Source organism: Delphinus delphis, chromosome 2 (genome assembly GCF_949987515.2).
Source record: "Delphinus delphis chromosome 2, mDelDel1.2, whole genome shotgun sequence".
Classification (NCBI taxonomy): domain Eukaryota; kingdom Metazoa; phylum Chordata; class Mammalia; order Artiodactyla; family Delphinidae; genus Delphinus; species Delphinus delphis.
Window position 1 is genome coordinate 40,867,509 of NC_082684.1, and position 23,883 is coordinate 40,891,391.

Below are 23,883 nucleotides of genomic sequence, written 5' to 3' on the forward strand. Positions count from 1 at the left end.
CACGGGCCTAGCCGCTCCGCGGCATGTGGGATCTTCCCAGACCGGGGCACGAACCTGTGTCCCCTGCATCGGCAGGTGGACTCTCAATCACTGCACCACCAGGGAAGCCCCTGCATTTGCATTTTGATGATACAAATGCAAGCAGAACCAGTGATAAGGTAGAACCCTACTAAAGATGTATTTGAAATCTGAACTCAGTATTTACGAGATAGATACGTTCCATGTTCATGCACGACCATTGATCAGTGGTTAGCTGCACTCAAAGGATGTCATCAATTTTGGGTATATATATCTTCTAAACCAAGAACATATGGAATAAAAATTTGATTGTGCTATGTCTAAATCTCTACTAAATTTTCTAATAAAATTTTTTTCCACTATTCATTTATTCTTATATCTGCAAAATTATTCATAAAATAACTTAAAATTACAAAAAAACTTAAAAGGCTCCATTAGACCTGGATGATAAAAGGGGATGACTATTTTTCCTGATTAAAAAAAGGGTTAGAAACAAATGAAATTCCACAAAGCATTATGCTAGAAGAAAATCAGAGGCCATGCCCACCTATGCCCATACATAATTTCCCTTAGCCTCAAAAGTACTGTTTCCTAGATTTTAGAAATTATTTGAGTAGTAACTTCTACTACTATGTACTTTGTGTTTAAAGCAACATTTCTCAAACTTTTCTTACCATAATTAGTAAATATTCTTTACATGAAAAACCACTACAAATGTGTATACATATGCACATATAACTGAACAATACTTGCATTTCTTTTTGTTTCACAAAACAATACTTACATTTACTGTGTACAGTGCCCTTGTCTAGTTTATTTTGTTTTACTCCATTTTGTAAGATATTGGACAAAATCCACAATCTGAAAACACTAATAATATAGCCTTTCAATATATCATTTTTAAACTTTAAGTTGAGAGTTAAGATGGTACTGGATAAATTATCTGTAACAAGTAAATAAAACCCACCAAGACCAGTAGGCAAGCTCAACAAACAGATGAAGTAGTAGAGCCACCATGAGGTTACACACATTAACTTCAAGCAAATGAAAGGATAAAGGAAACAACTAACTCAGAAAGAACGGCAGCTTCATGGGAAAGTTACCACAGAGTTCCAAGAAATACCCTCCTGCTGCTGACTTTTTCTGGGAAACCAGAGCTGTCCAAATGTCTTACAACTGGAACGACTACTGTCTCACTAGCAAGTTCAAGCTATTGAATCTTTCTTCCTCTTCTTCTCTGGGATGAAGAGGTGAAAACAGTAGAATGAAGTAAACATTACTGTTTCTGCTTCCCTTACTTTCAATTCTTTCTAAATTAAGTTTGAGGTAAAACTCAAAGCAAGAGACCTAAAGGTTGAATGAATTTTCTCTAAATCTAAAAACAGTTAATCACTCCTTGGAAGAATATTTTTACAAGATTTAGAAAGTGGCAATCCCTCAAATCCTGATGTTACTCATCATAAACTATCAAAGCAGATACACTGCATGCTTATAACACAAGGCAAACGAGAGGACAGGAGAGACTAAGCTAGTAACAAAAATATGAAGTGCCATCTACACTGGGTAAGGAGGTTAAAAGAAAGCAGAAGGTGACGAATGGTGGGATTCTATTTTGTTTTCATATTCATTAGGCCCAGAAAGGGTAAGATAATTTGGGGGCTTGATGGGATAGATAAGATGCTGACTTAAATGAAAATATAAAATTTTTGAAGACCCCCACCCAAAAAGGGCAAAGCAATCATAATCAGAAATCTAAAGAAACATAATCATTGTACAATCATGACCCAACTGAAAATAATATTTACGTATTTACCATGGAAATAGTGAATACTGATTTAATTTTAAAACTGTGATATAACTGTATTGGGAAATAATAGGAGAAGTGAAATAAGAATAGAGAAGGAGTTTTAGAGGGCTAAATCTTCATCTCTCAATTAGGATGTCAAGAGGCAGGTCTAAAACTGGAAATCAAGAAACTACAGTATAACTGTATGATTTAGAAATATACAGACAAATAGGACAACAAAAATTAAGATGTAGAAGCTGGGCAGAGTCAAAACTGGTCATCTGATCCACATTTTACCATCTTATTGAGAATTTTCCTTTCAGAAACATTGATCCCTTCAAATATTTTTCATAAACTAAAAAATGATTAACTATCCCTTCTGAACATAAGTAGGACATATTTAGTCAAAAAAGTTACTGGTACTATCTTGGAACCAGAGGGGAGTGACTATTAGAAATTGGAGTAAGCACCAAAGAAGGAGAGTGAGAAATGGTGAAAGAAACTGAATCCTGGTCAGATCACTGGAGCCCTGCATCAAGTCTCACTTGAAGCTATTCCTTCCCTTTCCCTATTGGCCAATAAAGTTCACTTATTATTTAAGGCAAAAAAAAAAAGATTAACCAACCATGTTCATTCTGCTTTCCCAAAGCATAGCCAGTTGTTTTCCAGACCCAACAATCACAATTCTTTTAACCAAAGGAGGATCTAATTCCTGACCCGTGCTTATTTCTATTGCTCTTATTTTTTTCAAATCTAAGTCTGTACATTCTTCTGAAATCAGTATGACCAAATATGATGGAGAATTTATTTTTATGACTAAATTGACAAGACTTGGTATTACAGAAACATGACACAGGATCCCATCCTCAGGGCCAACTCTTATCAGGCAACTGTACACCTAGCATATTGGACAGCCAGAGCAGATCATTTTTCATCATACCTGCTCCTTTATACAACAAAATTACTTTCTGTAATAATCATGAAATGAAAAATAATAATGCAGAAAAGATACAAATTTTTTCTTCTATTGGATTTTGTACACATTATGCCACTAAAAATTTTTAAATAAAAATAAAATTCACACAACAAAAGAGGAAAAAGTAACAGACAAAAATACCCATTCATTGGGCTTCCCTGGTGGCGCAGTGGTTGAGAGTCCGCCTGCCGATGCAGGGGACCCAGGTTACTGCCCCAGTCTGGGAAGATCCCACATGCCGCGGAGCGGCTAGGCCCGTGAGCCATGGCCGCTGAGCCTGCACGTCCGGACCCTGTGCTCCGCAACGGGAGAGGCCGCAACAGTGAGAGGCCTGCGTACCGCAAAAAAAAAAAAAAAAAAAAAAAAAAAAAACCATTAATTATACTAATTTAATTTTTGAAAACAGGAAAATATTTGTAAGCACATAAAAGATTGTCACATCATAGTTTCTGTTTTGAGTTTTACTTATGCAAATTTGTCAGTGAATTCATTAAAGTTGATCTTCCTCATATATTCATGTTCAATAGGGAATAAAGCCAGATATTTCCATTTATCTTTGCTCATAATAAATTGAAGAATACTTTTTGTTAATTTTGAGTTTTTTTCTTTAAGCAACAGGTATCCAAATAGCTAGAAAACATCTTAATGATAATAAGTTTGATAGTCTTTTAAAATAGCCATTTCACAATAAATTCCAGAAATTGCAATAATGTTCATGTCTTTGCTTCTTTAGGACTTTTTTCTAGCAACTTTCAGGTGTCCCATAGTCGAAAAGCTTTAAACAAAAATAAATACTCCAAGAACTTAAGTTCTATTTCTTCATCTCTACAATCACTAGACTATCAGTTAACTCCAAATCTACCACTTAAACTCAGAAATATTTAATACCATGGGGGAACTGGAAAGAGAAATTTTGCCAGAAAGGAGTCAGAAGGATTCTAAAATCTGACAAACTTACTCTTGAGTGAGGCTAAATGTAGGTGGGTTCGTTAGCAGTGGCGGGGGGTGGTGATGTTCTGGGGCTGACTATAAAACTGGGAGTTCTCTGATTACACCTCTGTATACAACACAATATTATTCAGGAACAAAGAATAAAGATGTGCTCATTGGAAGCTTACTTATATACTATGAAATCAAAAGTAATAACAGCAATTGTTTAGAACTTGGACGAAAAGAAGATGTTTTCAGGAAGGAGTATTTGAAAACCAACATTGTTTAGAACTGCTAGTACGTGCTGATTAAAAAAAAAACAAACAAACCAGACTGACTTTTTATTGGTTTTATTATTTTTTTTAAATTCTCTACAGATAATGCAACCCTTATTGCCTGCATCTGGCTGGGATGGACCACTCCTACCACCCCACCCTTGCTACATCTCTGCTATCAGGGCACCAACTCAAAACTTACATAAGCTCCAACCCAAAAGCTTGTGAGTCACAATGCCCAACTCAGTCTTATTTTCCTCATGGGGGAAAAAAATGGAGGCTGAAAACTTGGCTCATACTTAGAGCAGAATAATTTTTTTAAGTTACAGGATTTTAAAAATATACAAATTTTAAAATGCACACATGAACTCAAAATTAGGTAAACAAAAGCTTTTCAACCAACTGCCCCTTGAAACAGTGAAATGGGCTTATTTCTATAGGATTTACCAATGACCTTTTTTTAAAATTAATTTTTATTGGAGTATAGTTGTTTTACAATGTTGTGTTAGTTTCTGCTGTACAGCAAAGTGAATCAGCTATATGTATACATATATCCCCACTTTTTTGGATTTCCTTCCCATTTAGGTCACCAAAGAGCACTAAGTAGAGTTCCCTGTGCTATACAACAGGTTCTCATTAGTTGTCTATTTTATATATAGTAGTGTATATATGTCAATCCCAATCTCCCAATTCATCTCACCCCCTCTTCCCCCTCCCACGGTATCCATATGTCCATTCTCTACGTCTGTGTCTCTATTTCTTAGAGCAGAATAACTTTGTTTTCATTTTTTTGAGAATAAAATAAGCAAAGTTGATATATAAACTCATTGCCTTTAAACATACTATCTGAAATTAAAACAATCTAAAAGTGTAATAAAAATAAAGCTCATTCAGGGGCTTCCCTGGTGGCGCAGTGGTTGAGAGTCCGCCTGCCGATGCAGGGGACGTGGGTTCGTGCCCCGGTCCGGGAAGATCCCACATGCCGCGGAGCAGCTGGGCCCGTGAGCCATGGCAGCTGAGCCTGCGCGTCCGGAGCCTGTGCTCCGCAACGGGAGAGGCCACAACAGTGAGAGGCCCGCGTACAGCAAAAAAAATAAAATAAAATAAAATAAAGAAAAAATAAAGCTCATTCAGATTTTGAAAGCTGGGTAAATGGAATGGCCTTGGCCATAAGGTACCGCAGAGAAAAAGTATCCTAAGAGACTAAAAATCTAGTCTTAGCTTTGCACTACTCAGAGATGTGACTCTGAGTACAGAAGCATTTCCTTCTTTGGCCTCTACAGTAGTGAACTCATGACAGCTCACTCTCCCATAAAAGAGAAGAGCTGCTAAGGATTTTTCCCAGTTCTTGCAGCCTCTTTAGAAACATATATTTTTTTTAATATTTGATAAATAACTGAACTTAAAGCAACTCACACAACTGTCTTGCCGCAGAGAACGCTTCCCCCTAGTCTCCCTTATCACATTTAAATGGCAATTTTGTACCTCAGATATAACCCTGGGAGCAACTTTTTAGTAACCCTGCACACGACATCCAATCCATCAAATATTCTCTATTTTATGCTATCAAAATTATATTCATATTTTGACCACTTTCTCAGCAACTACACTGTTACCATCTTAGTATAAGCCACTACCATCTTAACTAAGACAGTTGCAAGTTTTCTTGTTTTCTCTCCACCATCCATTCTCCTATAACAGACCTTTCTAAATGTAAGTCACATGACACACCTTTGTTCAAAATTCTATGACATCTTCTTCACAGTAAAATCCCAAGTCTTGACCATCATCTAAAAAAAAAACCTTACATGGTCTAACTGGGCCCAGCCTGCCTTCTTATATAAAAACCTGCTACCACTCTGATCTCATCTCCTGCTATTCCCCAATTCACGCTACTCCAGGCACTGGACTCCTTTCTCATCCTCATACACATGCCCATCTCAGGGCCACTGTACTTAAGAGTTCCTCTGCCTATCCCCATTATATCACATGATTAGCTTCTCTGCTTAATTCATGTCTGTTCAAATATCATCCTACAAAAGATTCCACCCCAACCTATGTAAAAATAGCGCTCTACACCAATCACTACATATCCCTTTATCCTGCGGTATTTGTCTTTTGAAGACAAATAACCGCAGGATAAAGTATTTTGATACTGCCATCTAACAAATTCATCAGTGTATTTATATTGTTCATTTCACCCCAATATAATGTAAGCTTCATGACAGTGGGTGCTTTCTCTGTTTTGCTCACTGTTGTTTTTTTAGTACCTAGAAGAGTAACTGACACACAGGAGGTGCTTCATAATCGAATGAGTGCTAATCAAATGAATAACAAAAGTAAAAAAAAACCTGCTGAATAATCAATTATTTTCTCAATTAACATGAGCTAAATACTATGAGGTTTCGTTTCCCAACAGAAACAATTACATATAGATATACAGAGTCAATTGAATTTTATAGCGATTTGGGAGGAACTGAGCAAATTCCAATAATAAACGGAACTTCCTTTTTTAGGGTCCTGCAGAAATCTGAATTAAAACTATATTTCATTGTCATAATTTATAGTTATAATTTTATTACTAAACTAAATAATTTAGTTTATTTAGTGCTGATTTTCTGAGATTAATTTTGGAGTATACATATTTTTTAATTAATACTATGATTGAATACTTTTAAAGTCCTTACTACAAACGACTATTCTGGAATCAACTGCATAATTACATTTCCTCAGTGACCCTGTAATCTCGTGAGCATTTACTCTAGACTAAACAGCCTCATTCAGCTGCCCTGTGTCTGACGGTCGATGAAAGAAGCTTGTTTGACAACTGCTTCAAGCAGAAACATATTTTTTTCCATGACTGTAAAAAAAGATTTAAAACTTACCAGACTAGTGCCAGACTAGAAGATTAAGCAAAAGATTCATGATAGATGTGAGTTGATTTCTTTCTAATTCAAATGCCAGCAAAAACAGATACTAAAGACATTTTGCTGTCATAGCTATAAAAAAAGTTAATTTAGTAATACTTTCATAATTACAACAAAGTATATATCATATATTATATACATATACATATTGCAATTTTTGTGAGTTTTGTACTTCTCCGTATTCTTTGATTTTCTGGTGTCCAAGAATTTTTCCAAAACTAATGTATAAACTTAAGTGTACAGGATTCAAAACAAACATAAAACAAAACAAACACCTTTTCTCCATTCTTAGACAATCCATGTATAATAAGTCAATAGGTAAAGACTTTGACCAAAAAATAGAAATTCTACAACATGATTTTAAAAAAATACTTCAACATAAAAGAAAAATCAGTTAATCAACCAACATGATACTTAATGATGAAACACTTGAAGGATTCAACAACAACAAAAAACTGAGACACAAGAAACTGCAATTATCAAAACTGTATAACACCAAGTTAAGAAGTTCTAGCCAAATGCAATAAATATGAAACTGAAATCAGAGAGAGAGCATTTAAAAGTAAAAAATTGTTTTTTCAGGTGACTGGCTTCCAGATAAAACCCCAGATAGTCACCTTAAAAAACAAAATTATCAGTAAAACAGCTATATACAAAATGAAAATATATTTAACCAAGAACCAGTAAGAAAGCATAATGAAAACAATTTTATAACAGCATCATAAGTAAGATGTAACAAAAATTAATTTCCAAGAAATGTGTCAGATATATGAAAACTTAATAAATTTTAAAAGTCCACTCTTTCCGTATCAGTTTATAAGTTTAAAGCAATTCCAAATAAAATACCCAAAAAAGGGGTGTTTGGTTGTATCTAGTGGGTAATAGGGATGGCCGTGCCTTAGTTGTTAAGGTGTTTTGGTTCGCTTTGTTTGATTACTTGTTTCATAATATTCTATAATGAAAATTTTCAAACGTACAGAAAACTTGAAAGAAGTGTAGGGTGCTTTGTTGCTTTGGCCAACAAAGTTCACTTGGAAGAACATATGTATAAAAATGCTAAGAACACTTTGAAAAAGATAAGTAGCAAAGGAAGACTTGCCCCACTCTGGTAGGCAGAATTCTGGGATGGCCCCCAAGATTCCCACCCCCTTGTGTGCAGCCCTGCATGATTTTGTCCCCATGGATATGATGGATTTCAATCCTTACATTATATCACAAGACGGATTTTGCAAACGTAATTTAGATCCCGAATTGGTTGATTATAAGTTAATAAAAAGGGAAATTATCTAAGTGGGCCAAACTTAAACAAGTAGGACCCCTTAAAAAAGGAAGAGATTTTCTCCTGTTAGCACTGAAGAAGATGGAAGCCACTGTGAGTTCTACACTGGCAAGAAACCTAATTCTACCAATAATATGAATGAGCTTGAAAGACAGCCCCCCAGACCTCGCTTACATGGACCCACAGCACCTGCTGACACTTTGATCACAGCCACATGCAATCTGCGTATACGATCCAAGTAACCCATGCCCAGACTCATAATCCACAGACACTGATAATAAATGAGATAAAATGGATGTTGTTTTAAGCCACTTAAATCTGTGGTAATTTGATACACAGCAATAGAAAATAAATATACAACTTAATACTAAAACATATCATGAATTTAAATGAATAATAATGTGATATGGTTAAAAAATGGAAACAAAGATTATTGGAAAAGAAAGGTCAGTGGACCAAAGCCCTAGTATGTTAATCTAAAACATGAATGGAAAAAAGAAGGACTACTGAATAAATTATTCTGGGCCAACTGATTTACTAGTTGAAAAAAACAGAGTAAAGATTCTTTTATAGCTCCTTACAAATAAATAAATTCCAGATGGATTAAGTGATTACATGTAAATATCAAAGCTACCTAAAAATTAGAATATAAATAAATATATATAAAGTTTTGTGTTGGTTTAGGACTTCTTAAGTAGAAGAGCAATGGAAAATTAGCTGGATGTCATTAATAAATTTTACTGCTCAAAGATTAAACCTACTTCACATAAAGCTCACACACACACACTGGAATGTTACTCAACCATAAAAAAGAATGAAATCCTGCCATTTGCAACAACGTGGATGAACCTAGAGAGTATTATGCTTAGTGAAATAAGTCAGACAGAGAAAGACAAAAGCTGTTATTAACAGAGCTTTGGAATCTAAAAAATAAAACAAATGAATGTACATAACAAAACAGAAACAGACTCACAGATACAGAAAACAAACTAGTGGTTACGAATAGGGAGAGGGAAGAGGGAGGGGCAAGATAGGGGTATGGGATTAAGAGATGCAAGCTACTGTGTATAAAATAGAAAAGGAACAAGGATATACTGTACAGCAAAGGGAAACATAGCCATTATTTTGTAATAACCTTAAAGGGAATATAGTCTATAAAAATACTGAATCACTATGCTGTAACCTGAAACTAATATAATATTGTAAATCAACTACATTTCAATTAAAACAAAAATAGGCACAAAGTCAATCATGGCCATAAAAAGTCAAAAAAGAAAAACATAAGATATCAAACGTTAATAGTCTTACTATATGGCTGACATATAAATAAGGAAAAATGCTACTCCAATAGAAAGGGAATAAGGGGCATAAACAGACAATTCATGCATAGGGAGGAAAAGAGGGAAAGAAATTACTGAGGGGACTGTGCCACTATTATAAAGGTGCCTCCTAAGGAAATGGAACAGCACATGCAATGGCACAAAAATTTGTGAGACACCATGAGGTTCTTAAGAAACACCAAGTATGAGAGGACCAGGACATATGGCTACAAAGGTAGATAGGGGACAGATTATGTAGATAATGATGAGCCACTGAAGAATATTAATAATAGAGAGACATGCCCAGATTGATATATTAGAAAGTTTTCTCTGGCAAAAATGAGGAAGACTTAAGGAGGGAGACTAAGAGAGTGTTATAACAAAAAATTTTTTAGAATATGTTTCATACCTCATCTCAAATTCTTGACATATAAAATTCCAATTTATCAATTTTTAAGAGCAAAAGAATGATCACAAAAAGTATCTCCAGGGTTGGTATAAACCTTCCAGACTTCAGAAAATACTACAAAGCTACAGTAATCAAAACAGCATGGTATTGGCACAAAACCAGACATATAGATCAATGGAACAGAATAGAGGGCCCAGAAATAAGCCCACACACCTATGGCCAATTAATCTGCAACAAAAATGTCAAGAATATACAATGGAGAAAAGACAGTCTCTTAAGTGAGTGGTGTTGGGAAACCTAGACAGCTAAATGTAAATCAATGAGATTATAACACTCCCTCAAACTATACACAAAAATAAACTCAAAATGGTTTAAAGACCTAAATGTAAGACATGACACCATAAAAATCCTAGAAGAGAACATAGACAAAACATTATTGACACAAATCATAGCACTATTTTCTTAGATCAGTCTCCCAAAGCAAAAGAAATAAGCAAAAATAAACAAATGGGATGTAATCAAACTTAAAAGCTTTTGCACAGTAAAGGAAACCATAAACAAAACAAAAGACAACCTACAGAATGGGAGAAAATATTTGCAAATGATGCAACTAACAAGGGGTTAATATCCAAAATATACAAACAGCTCACACAACTCATTATCAAAAAAACAAACAACCTAATCAAAAAATAGACAGAAGACCTAAAGAGACATTTCTCCAAAGACATATGGATGGCCAACAGTCACATGAAAAGATGCTCAACATTGCTAATTATTAGAGAAATGCAAATCAAAACCACAATGAGGTATCACCTCACACAGGCCAGAATGACTATCATCAGAAAAGTCTACAAATAATAAATGCTGGAGAGGGTGTGGAGAAAAGGGAACCCTCCTACACTGTTGGTTAGAATGTAAGTTGGTGCAGCCACCATGGAAAATAATATGGACGTTCCTTAAAAACCTAAAAATAGAGCTACCATATGATCCAGCAATCCCACTCCTAAGGATCTATCCACACACACAATGGAATATTACTCAGCCATAAAAAAGAATGAAATATTGCCATTTGCAGCAACATGGACGGACCTAGAGAATATCATGCTAAGGTGAAATAAGTCAGACAAAGACAAATATTATATGACATTACTTATATATGGAATCTAAAAAATAATACAAATGAATCCATAGACAAAACAGAAACAGACTCACAGACATAGGAAACATACTTATGGTTACCAAAGGGGAAAGAGGGGGGGAAGGATAAATTAGGAATATGGGATTAACAGGCACAAACTACTATACATAAAATGGATAAGCAACAAGGATTTACTCTACAGCACAGGGAATTATATTTGATATCTTATAATAACCTATAACGGAAAATAATCTGAAAAAAACTTATATATAACTGAATCACTTTGCTGTACATCTAAAACTAATGGAATGAAGGAAGGGAGGGAGGGAAAGAATCTCCAGGGTTACTGTGAAGGTGGATCTTCTATTTTAGGGGAACTATATCTTATCCTATTCCCTCAAGAATGAACATTTTAATTGTTTTGCCAATAACAGTAATGGATTCGTAACAGGTCAGTTACTTCTGTTCAGCAATTTGATTTTTATCAGTGTAGTCTACAGCCACACAAGAAAACAAAATTGATAGGTACTGATGAAGATCAAATAAGAAACCTTCTAATTATCATCAGGTTCTACTATTATTACAACCACAATTTTTTTCACAAGTGATTTCATAATAATAGCTAAATAATCTTATCAACTGGTTAGGAAGGACTCTAGATAGTAAACTATCACAGTTTAAGTCTGTTTTTTAAAGCTCTCATAGTTGATAGCACAGGACTTACATCAGTTATGTTAACAGAAGAGACAGAAATGAATGTGTGCACTTGGCTATGACACTCTACCACAAAGAAACATACAAAAATGTTCTACAGAAATGAAGATTAAAATTTTATTCTACAGAAATCTGGTAGCAAATGGTTTCATTTAAATTCACAAATAAGTAAAAGTGAAAAATATACATCTTAAAGATTATAGCTTATAACAGTTGTTCCTTATTTCTGGAATAGGTTCATGAATGAAAAGTTCATATTAAATAAATCACATATTTTTAAAACAGTAGTGATATTTGACTAAATAATTTGAAATTGATGAATAAAATTGATAATCCTTGTAATTTATATTAGTTAAGGGAAATACTTTTCTTTGGGTGGGAAGTAGTAAAATATTAACTAGAAAGCCAGTTGGTTATTAAAAAGACACTCTCACAGTGCCAATCAATGAGACTTTACTAAACTAACCACTAAAGCTGCAGTCTGGGGAATTTCAATTAGCAGTTAAGTTTTCCCAATGCTTGCTCCCACTGGCACAGAGTTAATAAAACATGTTTACGTATTTCCTTGAGCAAACCAGAAAAGTACTGCCAGTGCAATTCGAACTATAATTATATATTCATAATACCCTCCTGAATGAGAAATTCTCATTTATTCTTCATCTACTTCTAAAGTTTAACTAACTTTAGAAAAGATTCCAGTAAAAATCACCTAAAATCTCATGGCAATGTACTTCTGATTTTGTCCTTTATCTAAGTTATCCATGAGGACAAAAAAGTAGTTCTTTGGAGACACAATGCCTCCTAAGACCTTATGCCACATACTCCCAAAAATATATAATTAAAATTATTTTGAAAGTGCCTGCATTCATAGTTTTGCACCAACTAAAGTGAAGCTACAAAGTGTAGTATTAACTTCTTCATTTCATACAGATTTCAAAGCAAATATAAGAAAATGGAAATAAGGTAATGTATTCTCTATTTGCCTCTAGAGAAACTGAACTTGTTTCCTCTGTAGGATAAAATAACACAAAATGGAAAATTTGTTGTAACAGGAAAAGAAAAGAGAGAGGAGTAGAAGCTAGAGTTTTATGGGAAGGAGGAGAGCCCATTGTAAAAAGATTAACTGGGGCTTATTAGATGTAATCTTCTAACAAAAATATGGACAACCCTTAGAACAGATGTGTAACTACTATACCTTAAGTCAACTAAAGTTTATATTCCTGTACCTTAAGAGTAGCACCTTTGTAGATACCAAATTATTCTTTGAAAAGTCACTTCACAGAGTAACTTCTTCAGTTTCTTTCTATATGTTTCTGAAAATTAGATTATGTAAAAATACATTTTTAAATCTAAAATAATTTCTAAAAAGGAAGAAAGCAATATAGCTTCAAATAATAATTCCAGAAAAGAAAATGAACTAGCAAAGTAAGAAATCTATTTAGGATTTATTTTGGCAAATGTTTAAGTATGAAGTCATAACATGTCACCAAAGAGACCACCTGAGCTAATTCATCCTGGCTCCCAAAAAGAAACTGTCTGTGTAGAATTCAATCCCTTACAGAACTTCCCTTATGGCACAGTGGTTAAGACTCTGCACTCCCAATGCAGGGGGCCCAGGTTCAATCCCTGGTCAGGGAACTGGATCCCACATGCACACCGCAACTAGGAGTTCACATGCCACAGCTGGGGAGCCCACCTACCGCAACTAAGACCCAGGCAACAAAATAAACAAATAAATAAAATATTATTTGAAAAAAAGAATTCAATCCCTTTCTTAAGATACAAGGCTGATGAGAAGGAAGGTGTGAGACACATTCTATTTTGGTAGATACTTCTACATCAAGAAGAAGTCAATGTTTCTTTAGCAATTCTGACATCACTATGGATGACCTAGAAATTCTTCCCCTACTTAGCCACAGAAGCTAAAAGAAACTTATAATCAAGGTCCATTGCTTGAAATACATACAAACTCATAAGCAGAACAATTTGTCTTCTTAAATGTTGTGGATACAGAATATATTGTACAGTCTTTGTTGAGAGAGACAAAAGTATACTTCTAGAATTTTGGAACTAACTATATTTTAAATAGTCAATAATTAATGAAAGCCCCCCAACCACTAAAACTAAACAAAATAAAACCATGATCCAGCATCCTTTATTTAGGATCAAATAAGATTTTAGATATGAAAAACTTGGGAAAAGTACAAACACTATATTTATACCTTATGTAAATTGTGCTTACCCTACATTTTTTTTTAATAAATTTACTTACTTATTTACTTATTTACTTATTTATTCATTTTTGGCTGCATTGGGTCTTCATTGCTGTGTGTGGGCCTTCTCTAGTTGCGGCGAGCGGGGGCTACTCTTCGTTGCAGTGCGCAGGCTTCTCATTGCAGTGGCTTCTCGTTGCAGAGCACGGGCTCTAGGTGCACGGGCTTCAGGAGTTGTGGCTCGCGGGCTCAGTAGCTGTGGCACACAGGCTCAGTAGTTGTGGCTTGCGGGCTCTAGAGCACAGGCTCAGTAGCTGTGGCACACAGACTTAGTTATTCCGCGGCATGTGGGATCTTCCGGACCAGGGCTCAAACCCATGTCTCCTGCACTGGCAGGTGGATTCTTAACCACTGTGCCACCAGGGAAGCCCTACCCTACATTTTAAAATTCAAACCACAATAGTAAAGACAGAAGTAAAACAAAAAGGGCTCCAAACAATCAAAAGTGTTGCCAAAGCTTATTCAATTTTAAAATTTTACTCAAAACAAGAAAAAAAGAAAACAGTCAATCAAGCTACTCTATTTTACAGAGACTTCTAACAGAGTTAGCTAAATATTAACATACAAATATACAGCAGCACCACCACCACAGCAGATTAAAAGAGGAAGATGAGGAGGATATTCCATTGAGTAGACCAAGTAAAAATCAGCAAAAATTGAATATGCACGAGGAAATGAACTATTAAAAAAACAGCCAAGACTCAGCTGCTGGGGTAGGGCAAAGGTTGGGTGCCACTAGAGGAGGAGTAAAAAACCTACTGCCACCCTCCCCAACCCTGTACTGACACAGAATAAAGCCTTCAATCACTGAGGAAAGGCAGGAAACCCACTCTTACCTAAACTAACATAATGATGCGAAGCAGAGGTTGAAAGAAGGGCAGGAAACTGTCTTATACCCAAGACTTCCCATCCCCACCATCACAAGGCAGAGCTCACCTGTGGGGTTGGGAGAGGATAGCAAACTCAACTGCATCCTGAAATAGGAGACAGAAGTTGTTTGCCTCTGGGGAAGAGAAAGGTACACTGAGAAAGCACCACTCTGAAGCTCTGGCACACAGACCTCCTGAAACAAAAATCAGAACAGGACAACTAAGAAACCCCCTTGCTCCTACCACAAGACTCATTCCAAGTAAAAAGCAAGAGGAGCCTATCGCTGAGGAGGGACACTGAGAGAGAGAACCGCTTTCTGGCTCAAGCTTGCAGAGTCTGCTGAAAGCTGAGGGTGGAGCAAGAAGACTAAGAAAAACCCTCCAGCACTCCAGGCCTCATACTAGGTACAAAGTGGCAACAGGTCCTGGCTGGAAGAATCTGAAGCCTGTGATAGAGCAACAACAACCAAACTGAGATCAAACTACAGACTTGATACTCAACTCCTTACACTAATGGCCTAACAGAAAAAGGGACATAAATATTGCTGGCCATAAATATTATTTATCTCAGTCTCTACTGTTCTGTTGTACAATATTCAAAGAAAATTACAATAAACACAAGAAAGCAGGAAAAACAAATCTACTATTAAGGTATAAAATAGTCAATAGAATCAGACCCAGAGATGTTAGAACAATCAAAGAGGCACCTGAAAATAACATGATTACTAAGCTGAAGGATCTAGTGGAAAAAGTGGATAATATGTGAAAATTGACAGGGAATTTCAACAAAAAGATGGAAATTACAAAAAGGAGTGAAATGGAAATGCTAGAAATGACAACTGCAATATCAGAAAGAGTTCCTTTGATGAGCTTATCAGCAAAAGGGACATAGAAGAACAATAAGTGAACTGTAAGGAAAGGACAAGAAGAATCATCCAAACTTATGAAACACAAAACTCAAGATTGAAAAACACAAAATACAGCATCGAAGAACTGTAAAACAACATCAGAAGGTCTTACCTATGTGAAATCAGAGTCTCAGAATGAAAACATAGAGAAAATGGGGCAGAAGAAATCTGTGAAGAGATACTGGCTGAGTTATTTACAAAATAAAAACAAATTATAGTCCCAAGATTTCAGAGAAACTTTTAAAGCTCAGAGAAACTATATCTTCATATATAATGTCACATTATTATAGAAAATATATAGTAAAATCTTGCTTTTTTAATCCAATCTGGCAATTTCTGCCTATTATTTGGAGTATTTAGACCTGTTCTGTCAAACATGGTAGCCACTAACCATATGTGGTTATTTAAATTAAACTGAATAAAATTTAATATACAATTCTTCAGTTACACTAGGCATATTCAAATGCTCAGGAGAAGCATGCAACTGGTGGCTACTATACTGAACAGCACAGACATAGAATTCCCATTTCAGAAAGCTTTATTGGATAGTGCTTGTTTAGAACAATGTAATTACTGATATAGTTAACATTAAATCTACCACCATGCTATTTCTTTCCTAATTATACCATTTCTTCATTTTTTGCCTCCCTTTCCCTGCCCTCCTATTCACTAATGGAGTATTTTTAAGGATCTCATTATTTACTCTGTTACTTGCTTACTGTCTGTCCCTCTTTGTTTTACATTTTTAGTTGTTGCTCTAGGATTTATACTAAATATCTCCAAATACTATTATACCTCTTCATGCATAGTGTAGGAACAGTACAACAGCCAAGTTTTTCCCTCTTCCTATCCTTTGTACTAACAGTTGTACAGTTTATTTTTGTGTTCTTATTATTCATGGCCATTTCCATAACCTTTCAAATGTAATTTTTTAAACAAATTTATTTATTTTATTTCTTTATTTTTGGCTGTGTTGGGTCTTCGTTGCTGTGCGTGGGCTTTCTCTAGTTGTGGCAAGTGGGGGCTACTCTTCATTGCAGTGCACGGGCTTTCACTGCAGTGGCTTCTCTTGCTGTGGAGCAGCATGGGCTCTGGGCGCATGGGCTTCAGTAGTTGTGGCTCGCAGGCTCTAGAGCACAAACTCAGTAGTTGTGGTGCACAGACTTAGTTGCTCCATGGGATCTTCCCGGATCAGGGCTTGAACCCATGTCCCCTGCATTGGCAGGTGGATTCTTAACCACTGTGCCACCAGGGAAGCCCTCAAATGTAATTTTAATGACAAAATTATTAGAAAAACCAACTGTAACAGAGGAGTACTTTCAACACTCTGTCCTAATATTAAAAGTAGATTGCAAGAAAATTTATTTGAAAGATACAGAATTCTGGCCCCTGCTAACCCAGTAAGAAATAAGAAATCAATGTCTATATCACTTATACCTTTTTACATAAAACCCAATATTGTCTGTCTTTTCAAGCTTCAATTTTAACATCCAGGCCAATTATTTGATATATTTGTTATCTAAAACTCAAAAGGGGTTTTAGGTTTTTTTTCACTTCCCCACGGCTTCATGCTTGGAGGCTCCAGGACTTTTAAGAGAATACAAAACTAAAGAAAATCTTAAGATCTACCAAAGAGCAGATAAGTGAATTATCTATAATTTTCACAGTATTTTGAACCTGGAGTCTCCACATTCATATGTAAAATACTACACTTTATGTTCAAGATTGCAGTTTGGGTTTTGAAGATGCCTGTAGCGTTTATTATCTGTTTCACCTACCTTATTTTTTCTATTGGGGCCTTTTTTTAAATTACTTTTTTATTACTTGGTTTCACCGTATCCATTACTTTCTTTTCACATTGTATTTTTTTTTTAGTCTTTTTAAAAAAATTTTTAAATTTTATTTTATTTATTTTTTTATACAGCAGGTTCTTCTTAGTCATCAATTTTATACACATGTCAATCCCAATCACCCAATTCAGCACACCATCATCCCACCCCACTGTGGCTTTCCCCCTTGTTGTGCATACGTATGTTTTCTACATCTGTGTCTCAACTTCTGCCCTGCAGACCAGTTCATCTGTACCATTTTTCTAGATTCCACATACATGTGTTAATATACGATATTTGTTTTTCTCTTTCTGACTTACTTCACTCCGTATGACAGTCTCTAGATCCATCAACGGCTCAACAAATGACTCAATTTCGGTCCTTTTATGGCTGAGTCATATTCCATAGTATATATGTAACACAACTCCTTTATCCATTCGTCTGTCGATGTTGCCTCCATGACCTAGCTATTGTAAATAGTGCTGCAATGAATATTGGGGTGCATGTGTCTTCTTGAATTATGGTTTTCTCTGGATATATGCCCAGTAGTGGGATTGCTGGATCATGAGGTAATTCTATTTTTAGTTTTTTAAGGAACCTCCATACTGTTCTCCATAGTGGAGAACAATTTACATTCACACCAACAGTGCAAGAGGGTTCCCTTTCTCCACACCCTCTCCAGCATTTGTTGTTTGTAGATTTTCTGATGATGCCCATTCTAACTGGTGTGAGGTGATACCTCATTGTAGTTTTGATTTGCATTTCTCTAACAATTAGTGATGTTGAGCAGCTATTCATGTGCTTCTTGGCCATCTGTATGTCTTCTTTGGAGAAATGTCTATTTAGGTCTTCTGCCCATTTTTGGATTGGGTTGTTTCTTTCTTTAATATTGAGCTACATGAGCTGTTTATATATTTTGGAGATTAATCCTTTCTCTGTTGATTCATTTGCAAATATTTTCTCCCATTCTGAGGGTTGTCTTTTCGTCTTGTTTATGGTTTCCTTTGCTGTGCAAAAGCTTTGAAGTTTCATTAGGTCCCATTTGTTTATTTTTGTTTTTATTTCCATTAGTCTAGGAGATGGATCAAAAAAGATCTTGCTGTGATTTATGTCAAAGAGTGCTCTTCCTATGTTTTCCTCTAAGAGTTTTATAGTGTCCGGTCATATATTTAGATCTCGAATCCATTTTGAGTTCATTTTTGTGTATGGTGTTAGGGAGTGTTCTAATTTCATTCTTTTACATGGAGCTGTCCAGTTTTCCCAGCACCACTTACTGAAGAGACTGTCTTTTCTCCATTGTATATCCTTGCCTCCTTTGTCATAGATTAGTTGATCATAGATGCGTGGGTTGATCTCTGGGCTTTCTAACTTGTTCCATTGATCTATGTTTCTGTTTTTGTGCCAGTACCATATTGTCTTGATTACTGTAGCTTTGTAGTATAGTCTGAAGTCAGGGAGTCTCATTCCTCCAGCTCCATTTTTTCCCTCAACACTGCTTTAGCTATTCGGGGTCTTTTGTGTCTCCATACGAATGTTAAGATTTTTTTGTTCTAGTTCCATTAAAAAATGCCATGCGTAATTTGATAGGGATTGCATTGAATCTGTAGATTGCTTTGGGTAGTATAGTCATTTTCACAATATTGATTCTTCCAATCCAAGAACATGGTATATCTCTCCATCTGTTGGTATCATCTTTAATTTCTTTCAGCAGTGTCTTATAGTTTTCTGCATACAGGTCTTTTGTCTCCCTAGGTAGGTTTATTCCTAGGTATTCTATTATTTTTGTTGCAATGGTAAATGGGAGTGTTCCCTTAATTTCTCTTTCAGATTTTTCATTATTAGTGTAGAGGAATGCAAGAGATTTCTGTGCATTAATTTTGTATCCTGCAACTTTACCAAATTCATTGATTAGCTCTAGTAGTTTTCTGGTGGCATCTTTAGGATTCCCTATGCATAGTGTCATGTCATCTGCAAACAGTGACAGTTTTACTTCTTTTCCAATTTGTATTCCTTTAATTTCTTTTTCCTCTCTGATTGCTGTGGCTAGGACTTCCAAAATTATGTTGAATAACAGTGAAGAGAGTGGACATCCTTGTCTTGTTCCTGATCTTAGAGGAAATGCTTTCAGTTTTTCACCATTGAGAATGATGTTTGCTGTGGGCTTGTCGTATATGGCCTTTATTATGTTGAGGTAGGTTCCCTATACGCCCACTTTCTGAAGAGTTTTTATCATAAAGCGGTGTTGAATTTTGTCAAAAGCTTTTTCTGCATCTATTGAGATGATTATATGGTTTTTATTCTTCAATTTGTTAATATGGCGTATCACATTGATTGATTTGCGTATATTGAAGAATCTTTGCATCCCTGGGATAAATCCCACTTGATCATGGTATATGATCCTTTTAATGTGTTGTTGGATTCTGTTTGCTAGTATTTTGTTGAGGATTGTTGCATCTATATTCATAAGTGACACTGGTTTGTAATTTTCTTTTTTTGTAGTATCTTTGTCTGGTTTTGGTATCATGGTGACGGTGGCCTCATAGAATGACTTTGGGAGTATTCCTTCCTCTGCAATTTTTGGAAGAGTTTGAGAGGACAGGTGTTAGCTCTTCTCTAAATGTTTGATAGAATTCACCTTTGAAGCCATCTGGTCCTGGACTTCTGTTTGTTGGAAAATTTTTCATCAGTTTCAATTTCATTACTTGTGATTGGTCTGTTCATATTTTCTATTTCTTCCTGGCTCAGTCTTGGAAGGTTATTCCTTTCTAAGAATTTGTCCATTTCTTCCAGGTTGTCCATTTTGTTGGCACAGAGTTGCTTGTAATAGTCTCTTAGGATGCTTTGTATTTCTGCGGTGTCTGTTGTAACTTCTCCTTTTTCATTTCTAATTTTATTGAATTGAGTCCTCTCCCTCTTTTTCTTGATGAGTCTGGCTAATGGTTTATCAATTTTGTTTATCTTCTCAAAGAACAAGCTTTTAGTTTTATTGATCATTGGTATTGTTTGTTTCTATTTCATTTACTTCTGCTCTGATCTTTATGATTTCTTTCCTTCTGCTAACTTTGGGTTTTGTTTTTTTTCTTTCTCTAGTTCCTTTAGGTATAAGGTTAGATTGTTTCAGATTTTTCTTGTTTCTTGAGGTAGGCTTGTATAGCTATAAGCTTCCCTCTTAGAACTGCTTTTGCTGCATCCCATAGGTTTTGGATCGTCATGTTTTTATTGTCATTTGTCTCTAGGTATTTTTTGAATTCCTCTTTGATTTCTTCAGTGATCAGTTGGTTATTTAGTAATGTATTGTTCAGCCTCCATGTGTTTGTGTTTTTTACATTTTTTCCCTGTAATTCATTTCTAATCTCATAGCGTTGTGGTCAGAAAAGATGCTTGATATGATTTCAATTTCCTCAAATTTACTGAGGCTTGATTTGTGACCCAAGATGTGATCTCTCCTGGAGAATGTTCTGTGTGCATTTGAGAAGAAACTGTAATCTGCTGGTTTTCGATGGTTTTCGATAAATATCAATTAAATCTATATGGTCTATTGTGTCATTTAAAGTTTCTGTTTCCTTATTTATTTTTATTTTGGATGATCTGTCCATTGGTGTAAGTGAGGTGTTAAAGTCTCTCACTATTATTGTGTTACTGTCGATTTCCTCTTTTATAGCTGTTAGCAGTTGCCTTATGTATTGAGGTGCTCCTATGTTAGGTGCATATATATTTATAATTGTTATATCTTCTTCTTGGGTTGATCCCGTGATCATTATGTAGTGTCCTTCCTTGTCTTTTGTAACATTCTTTATTTTAAAGTCTATTATATATGATATGAGTATTGCTACTCCAGCTTTCTTTTGATTTCCATTTGCATGGAATATCTTTTTCCATCCTTTCACTTTCAGTCTGTATGTGTCCCTAGGTCTGAAGTGGGTCTCTTGTAGACAGCATATATATATATGGGTCTTGTTTTTCTATCCATCAGCAAGCCTGTGTCTTTTGGCTGGAGCATTTAATCCATTCACGTTTAAGGTAATTATCGATATGTATGTTCCTATGACCATTTTCTTAATTGTTTTGGGTTTGTTTTTGTAGGTCCTTTTTTTCTCTTGTGTTTCCCACTTAGGGAAGTTCCTTTAGAATTTGTTGTAGAGTTGGTTTGGTGGTGCTGAATTCTCTTAGCTTTTGCTTGTCTGTAAAGCTTTTGATTTCTCCATCGAATCTGAATGAGATCCTTGCCGGGTTGAGTAATCTTGGTTGTAGGTTCTTCCCTTTCATCACTTTAAGTATATCATGTCACTGCCTTCTGGCTTGTGGAGTTTCTGCTGAGAAATCAGCTGTTAACCTTATGGGAGTTCCCTTGTATGTTATTTGTCATTTTTCCCTTGCTGCTTTCAATAATTTTTCTTTGTCTTTAATTTTTGTCAATTTGATTACTATGTGTCTCGGCGTGTTTCTCCTTGGATTTATCCTGTATGGGACTCGCTGCACTTCCTGGACTTGGGTGGCTATTTCCTTTCCCATGTTAGGGAAGTTTTCGACTATAATCTCTTCAAATATTTTCTCGGGTCCTTTCTCTCTCTCTTCTCCTTCTGGGACCCCTATAATGTGAATGTTGGTGCGTTTAATGTTGTCCCGGAGGTCTCTTAGGCTGTCTTCATTTCTTTTCATTCTTTTTTCTCTATTCTGTTCCGCAGCAGTGAATTCCACCATTCTGTCTTCCAGGTCACTTATCCATTCTTCTGCCTCAGTTATTCTGCTTTGATTCATTCTAGTGTAGTTTTCATTTCAGTTATTGTATTGTTCATCTCTGTTTGTTTGTTCTTTAATTATTCTAGGTCTTTGTTAAACATTTCTTGCATCTTCTTGATCTTTGCCTCCATTCTTTTTCCGAGGTCCTTGATCATCTTCACTATCATTATTCTGACTTCTTTTTCTGGAAGGTTGCCTATCCCCACTTCATTTAGTTGTTTCTGGGGTTTTATCTTGTTCCTTCATCTGGTACATAGCCCTCTGCCTTTTCATCTTGTCTATCTTTCTGTGAATGTGGTTTTTGTTTCACAGGCTGCAGGATTGTAGTTCTTCTTGCTTCTGCTGTCTGCCCTCTGGTGGATGAGGCTATCTAATAGGCTTGTGTAAGTTTCCTGATCCACATTATACTCTTTGTGCTATTTTATTTTGTTAAGAAACAACTGTTTCTAGATTATCTTTTCATTCAGTAGTTTAGATTGAGACACCAGATCACGATATGATTTACTCCATCCAACAAAGTTTATATCTATACTTTCCATAAGTACACAAATACCCATTTGTTCCCCTAAGACAGAATGTGATCATCTCCATCACTCACAAAAGCCATAATCCCAAGTTCATTTCCAAAATGGATGCATATATTACAGGTTTTGAGCCACTGGGCCAGCTCTACATCATACCCTCTGACAAAATATATTTTGTAGCTCATTTCTCATAAATATAATTTCACTATACAGAACAGACATTGAGTAAATCTACTCTTTTTCATGGCAAGGAGTTCAACTCTATTTTCACTGGCTTACTGCTGACTAAATTAAGCCCCTATTTCTAAAAAAAATACACAGTGAGCCGAAAATGAACAGCTACTTCAGTATGGCTGGCTGCCAATGACATCCTTAAAAGGGAACTAATACAATCCAGTCTCAATCTCAAAAGATCTAATAGGACCATAGGAAAAATAACAGATTAACTTAGTATTAAGCACCATTCATTTCTTACAAAAGAGTAAAGTTCTGTAAACTCAAAATCTAAGAATGCTAAAGTATCAGTTAAAAATGGCAACAACCAAGTCCTAAACATCAGTTCCTCAATAAGAAGTTCTTCTGAACACTTACCCAAGTCTTCCTAGCATCTCAAGCTCAGGAACTTGTGGCCCACAAGTCTCTATTTGCAGTGGTTGATATTCATATAGAGCTTCTTCAAGCTTCTGAATGGGTGGTAATGTAATATGTTGACCCTGTTAGAAAAATGAATGAAAATAATACTTTTTAATATTATTTTCATATTAATACTTATTTACAGTCATTTTAAAGATGAGCTAAATTCCTCACATTAAAAATATTACCCATTATTCATTACATTACTGAAACCTGTATTATATAATTAACACATAGTCAGTGACACATGATTTAAAGGAAGAAAACTAAATCCATCATTAAATTAAAATTTAGCCTTAAAGGATATAGCTGTTAAATGTCAATGGTAGAATTCAG

General features: G+C 35.4%; 1 protein-coding gene across 5 annotated transcripts in view; it reads right to left on the reverse strand.

The window, feature by feature from the left end:
• Positions 1-23,883, reverse strand: part of MNAT1 (MNAT1 component of CDK activating kinase) — a 215,818-nt gene that overhangs the window by 70,605 nt on the left and 121,330 nt on the right. For all 5 annotated transcript variants that reach the window (XR_009518332.1, XM_060004451.1, XM_060004447.1 and 2 more), the window contains exon 7: positions 23,506-23,627. Coding sequence is in view for 4 of the 5 variants with exons in the window: in XM_060004451.1 (XP_059860434.1) it covers positions 23,506-23,627 (122 nt within the window). In the remaining variant the exon portion in view is untranslated. The remainder of the gene's footprint in view (positions 1-23,505; positions 23,628-23,883) is intronic.